This window comes from Triticum aestivum, chromosome 6B (assembly GCF_018294505.1).
Source record: "Triticum aestivum cultivar Chinese Spring chromosome 6B, IWGSC CS RefSeq v2.1, whole genome shotgun sequence".
In the NCBI taxonomy this organism is placed as follows: Eukaryota; Viridiplantae; Streptophyta; class Magnoliopsida; order Poales; family Poaceae; genus Triticum; species Triticum aestivum.
The window spans coordinates 705,196,612-705,202,080 of NC_057810.1; the positions used below are offsets into that span (position 1 = coordinate 705,196,612).

At 51.2% G+C, this 5,469-nt stretch overlaps 1 protein-coding gene across 1 annotated transcript; it reads left to right on the forward strand.

Moving 5' to 3' along the window:
* The first annotated feature begins 588 nt into the window (after positions 1–588).
* On the forward strand, positions 589–2,376 carry LOC123139796 (GDSL esterase/lipase At5g33370). Its single transcript, XM_044559494.1, has 3 exons — positions 589–932; positions 1,049–1,176; positions 1,304–2,376. The coding sequence occupies exons 1-3, from the start codon at positions 689–691 to the stop codon at positions 2,051–2,053; spliced, it is 1,122 nt and encodes a 373-aa protein (XP_044415429.1). The 5' UTR covers positions 589–688; the 3' UTR covers positions 2,054–2,376.
* Positions 2,377–5,469: the final 3,093 nt, after the last annotated feature.

Sequence of the window (5,469 nt, forward strand, 5' to 3'; positions counted from 1 at the left end):
CTGGTTGCACTAAGATCCATCTGCTGTGCGGATATTCGGATAGATCGGAATTCATTCACCTCTACGGTGCTCGAAATCGTCCCACCAGATGCTTCACGTAACTGAACAGAGCTGCGTGCGTGCTTGCATCCATGGCTACTGAACATTGAAATATCTCCCTCCCTAATCAAACAAATGTTATTCGGAGGGTAAGCAGAATTGCTCTCACAAAAGCGATTAATTGCAGCACACGCACTAACAAGAAATCTATTTTTGGCTCAGTCAGAGGCAGCTCATCATTCATGTGAAACAGCCTGCAAAGATCCAATGCGCGTCTGAAAATGCCCACACCAACCGAACCCCCAAACCGGCAAGGAATTACTGTAACCCACGGGACATAATTAGCAGAGAATTGAAGGTCCACGCGCAGGCACTGTGACCAGCACAGCAGTACGTGCACCAACCACACGTCGTACCGGGCCATAGGGGAGTAAATTCCGGCGACGACGACATGATCCAACCAAGAGGCCACTCACTCACTCACTCACTCACTAGATGGATGCACAAGTGAGTAGATAGATGCTCTATAAATGGCGACTGCACGCAACGTTCCAGTGCATCCACCAAGTGTACACGCATACACTAGCTACCACATCTCACTTTCAGTGGCAAGTGAGTGAGTGAAGTGGAGTGTGGAGCGCTAGCAGCAATGGCGGCCTCCTCGTGGCAAGTGGCGGCTCTTCTCGCCGTCGCGCTCTGCGTGCTCCCCGCGCTGCCGGCAGCGCGCGCGGCCCGGGCCTTCTTCATCTTCGGCGACTCGCTGGTGGACAACGGCAACAACAACTACCTCCTCACGTCGGCGCGCGCCGACTCGTGGCCCTACGGCATCGACACCCCGGACCACCGCGCCACGGGGAGGTTCTCCAACGGGAAGAACGTCGTCGACCTCATCAGTTGAGTAGCGAGCTCGTGCATTCATGGATGGACTTCACTCTTCACCCGCCGTCGGTGGTATCTATAGTTGAGGCTAACTGGTTGATTGATTAACATTTAACAATGTTGCACGCAGGCGAGCAGATAGGATCCGTGCCGGTGCTGCCGTACCTGAGCCCGGAGCTGGACGGCGAGAACCTGCTCGTCGGCGCCAACTTCGCCTCCGCCGGCATCGGGATCCTCAACGACACCGGCATCCAGTTCGTACGTGCTTCGATCCTTTCACTGATCCATCCACCGTTTTCAATGCACACTTCATTCAATAATTAACTCTAGTGTACACACTCTCTAATGAGTAATGAATATCGATGCTCCGTGCATCATCGTGCAGGCCAACATCATCCGGATCTCGAAGCAGCTCACCTACTTCGAGCAGTACAAGCACCGTCTCGCCAAGCTGTACGGCCCGGAGCGGGCGGCGCGGGTGGTCGGCGGCGCGCTGACGCTCATCACGCTCGGCGGCAACGACTTCGTCAACAACTACTACCTGGTGCCCTACTCCGCCCGCTCCCGGGAGTTCTCCCTCCCCGACTACATCAAGTACATCCTCTCCGAGTACAAGCAGGTGCTCCGCCGCATCCACGGCCTCGGCGCGCGCCGCATCCTGGTCACCGGCGTCGGCCCCATCGGCTGCGTGCCCGCCGAGCTCGCCATGCACAGCCTCGACGGCAGCTGCGACCCGGAGCTGCAGCGCGCGTCCGAGGCCTACAACCCGCAGATGGAGGCCATGCTGAACGAGCTCAACGCCGAGGTCGGCGCCGGCAACGGCAACGGCGCCGTGTTCGTGGCCGTCAACACGCGCCGCTCGCACGACGACTTCATCGCCGACCCCAAGGCGTACGGCTTCGTCACCGCCACCGAGGCGTGCTGCGGCCAGGGGCGGTTCAACGGCATCGGCATCTGCACCATGGTGTCCAGCCTGTGCGCCAACCGCGACGAGTACGTGTTCTGGGACGCCTTCCACCCGACGGAGCGCGCCAACCGCCTCATCGCCCAGAACTACCTCTCGGGCTCCACCGACTACATCTCCCCCATGAACCTCTCCACCATCATCCACCTCGACCGCCACCTCCACGACTAGCTACAAGCACATTGATCCACCATGATGCTTCGTTCAGCCTCGACCATTTGCAGTCCTATTTCTTTCTTTGATGCTTTTCATATATAGCCGGCCCTCTTGATTTTGCCCAAGAAAAAGTTTATATTATATTCGGTACGTATATGTACGTGTATTTCAGCTAGTGTGTCAGGCAGGTTGAGGTTGTTCTAGCTAGTTTGTAATGCGTGATCAGCTAGCTAGCAGATAAATATATCCATGCATGCATGGTTGCTTGTGAGGTACCTCATGCCACTTCTGATCGATCAATGTTGATGTTCATGTATTGAACCATGGATGTCGATTTAGATTCTCAATTGTTCTTGACAGGATTCAGTTTACCTAGCTTCATGACACAGTAATTAATCTGCGACTCCACTACAAATCTGACGTCAAATTTTTTTACCATGGAAAATCAAATATTTTTCGTGGCAAATTATATTCGTCGTGGATGGTAAATTTAGTTTGCGAGAATGTCAAATCTGCCTTATTTTATCAAAAAAATAATAATATACTGTGCCTACAATCTAAATTTGCCATCATCATGCCAATATAAATCGCCATGAAAAAGTTAGACTTGCCATGTCTGGAAATCTGGCGTTAGATTTTTAGTGTTTTCGTTTATCTGACAAGATATAGACGGACGGAAGTGGTACAACCGGAACAAAGTCATCTCTGCAAGTCGCGAGCTAGATCTGTGTGAAGATGAGTGACTTTGTTCCATGAACCTGTGCAATTTACTACTGATCTGTGTGAAGATCAGGCTGGCATGGGCCAGGGCTACTGCTATACTTAATTCGTAAACTAAATTCGTAAACAGAGCCACCTCCGGCTGCCATGCTATTTAAGCGATCGGATGGGTCCCACATTTCCTTTTGACAACTTTGGCTACTCATCAACCAAAACGGCATATTGCCATGAAAAATGAATGTGACACGAGCAAGTTTCTCAAGAATTAAAGAAGAAATCTATCATGTGGCTCATGCGCTGCATGGGAGCAGACACTTCCGCCGATCCACTCACCTTCTTATGGAGGCCACTGAATTCCGGTGTTCCCTCCCCTCCCCAGAGAGACACCATGGAAGATGAAACACAGATGAGATGAGATGGACGATCGGAGCAGCAGGTGAAGTACAGGGATTTCGACTTTGGCTTCCCCCTGCCGGCTCCGGCAAGTTAGTCGAGATCGGCCAAGTACTGGGATCACGGTATGCAATTACCACGGGAATTACCACCGCCGGCGAGATATTCGTAGGGAGAAGTGACTGCGTGGTGAGATGTGCTTGTGTACCCGGCCGGCCTGCAGCTCATTGAAACCTGAATCTGCCTTACGGCTGCACGGAGCACGTACGCGTCTGCTCTCCTCAACTGTCGGCTCCTCCGTCTGAATTCAAGCTTCAGTAGGGCGCGTAGCGTAGGCGCGTTGGCACATTTCTCTCAACATTCCCAGGTATGATCGGAGTAGCACGTCGACGTCGCTGCATGGGCTGCTAAGGTATAGACCACTCCTACCTATACCTATAACGAAAACGACGTACGGTCTACGAGGTTTCGGCCCTTAATGCTAATTACGTACGTATGCAGCTATCAAATTGGCGCCATCAATCAATTCTTCTTCCCTTTTGGTGGCCGGATACGACGTTGCCGCAGCATGCATATACGAATGAGCAGGAGCAGCTGTCGTCGGTGGATCGATCGATGATGAGGTTGATAGGGCGTCACTGTCTAACTAATGGAGCATCATGCGCGCCGATGAGAGCGATGCTAGCCGTGGCACGCACCTACTTAATTGGATGTACGTATATAGAAGTAGAACACATGCTTATATTGATCAGTGATGTTACGTGCGTGGTGGTCTGTCTAGCTATTCTTTTTCAATTTAGCTAAACTTCAGTCGACTCAAAATACATCTTTGGGTCAGTTGATTTTCCCGCCGGAGTGAAGGAAGTACAAGGCAGCAGACGGGGGCTTGCCGGAGAGGCTACTCCACTATCTATTTTAGGATTCAGGGTGGTGGAGGTGGTGGCGCACTTCGCCGGAGAAAAAAAATTCAACCACGGGGTGGGGCTAGAGGGATGGCCGGGGGCGGCGGCTAGATTAGCGGTGGGGGCGGTTCCGGGGAGGGCGGGGCGGCGAGGCGGTCGCGGGAGCGCCGCCGGCCGCGGGCTGCGGTGGCTGGCGGTTTGGCTGGCGGCACGCATGACGGTCTTGGAAGAAAAAGATGGGAGGAAGAAGAAGGTTCAGGTGCCAAACGATTTTCATCCAACGGTTCACAAAATCGGCTGACCCTAATCGAAAATTTTAGTTGACTGATGTGTAGCCTCTCCCATTATTTTTCTGGGACGTCGCGAAATACCGGAAACTTAACTAATAATTGCACGCCTAGTTCCCCGGCCGGTATGTACGTGAAGGACTCAAATGTCTAGGCTGTATAAGTACGTACGCATGTGGTAATCTTTTTTCTTGCGTCGACCTACGTAGATATGGTAGTGATGGCAGTAGCAGTCTGATCTATGGGCAGCCCGTATGTGGCCCCGATATATATACGATAATCTAGCCGTACGTAGTTACGTTGCTCATTCAGACATTAATCGCGCCTCTTCCCTCGCACCAACTCTCGTGGCTTTTTAATTTCGTGCCGTTTCTACTGCTAGAAAACTACCAGGTCTGCTGCTAATTCAGACTTCAGACTTTTTTTTTTGGAATTATTCAGACTTCAGACTGAGCATGCATTGGCTAGCTAGCCTGTAGGTGAAACGAAGGTAGGAGTAACGAATTAAGTTGGTGGGTTCGACGGGTCGGATCGAAGCCGTTTCACCGGCTATTTATGGCCGGGTCGGTGGTGTGTACGGCTAGGTCGCACGACACAGCAGGCCGGCCGGCCGGGCGCTGCCACCGCTAGCTCCACGTCCGGCGCGCAATCGGTTTCAACTTTCAAGTCAGCTCTCGCCGTGAGACAGTAAGCCGTGCGATGGATGTGTTCTGATCTGGGTGAATAGAAAAAGATTGTGCTCCAAAAGCATGTTCAAAGGCATTTTTCGGCACATATTTCTTTTCTTTTTTAGATCGTAACATATGTCTTTTTTGCAAGATAGTTTACACGTACGTAGAAGACATGAGGAGCATGTCTGTTGTACAAAAATCAGTTTTCTTTTAAATTGTTTAACTTTTCTCTGAGTATAGTGTTCACCTTGAACCATGCGACCTCATGAGTAGAATCGAATATCCGCTACCATCTGCCTTCATTTGATTTTTTGTGGCAGTTTCTCTTTACATAACTTTGCAACAAAAAAAAGAATTTAAAAATTTACAAACAGTGTTTCGCCTGACATTTGCATACACATAAGGGCAGTATTTGATTGTGGTCAGCGTAAAACACATTGGAGGAAAATAATTACCCC

What these genes read in the sequence shown, in the direction of transcription:
- LOC123139796 (XM_044559494.1), top strand. Translation starts at nt 689, where the DNA reads ATGGCGGCCTCCTCGTGGCAAGTGGCGGCTCTTCTCGCCGTCGCGCTC. An exon ending in GAACGTCGTCGACCTCATCA is followed by an intron (nt 933 to 1,048) that starts GTTGAGTAGCGA and finishes TGTTGCACGCAG; the next exon opens with GCGAGCAGATAGGATCCGTG. An exon ending in ACGACACCGGCATCCAGTTC is followed by an intron (nt 1,177 to 1,303) that starts GTACGTGCTTCG and finishes ATCATCGTGCAG; the next exon opens with GCCAACATCATCCGGATCTC.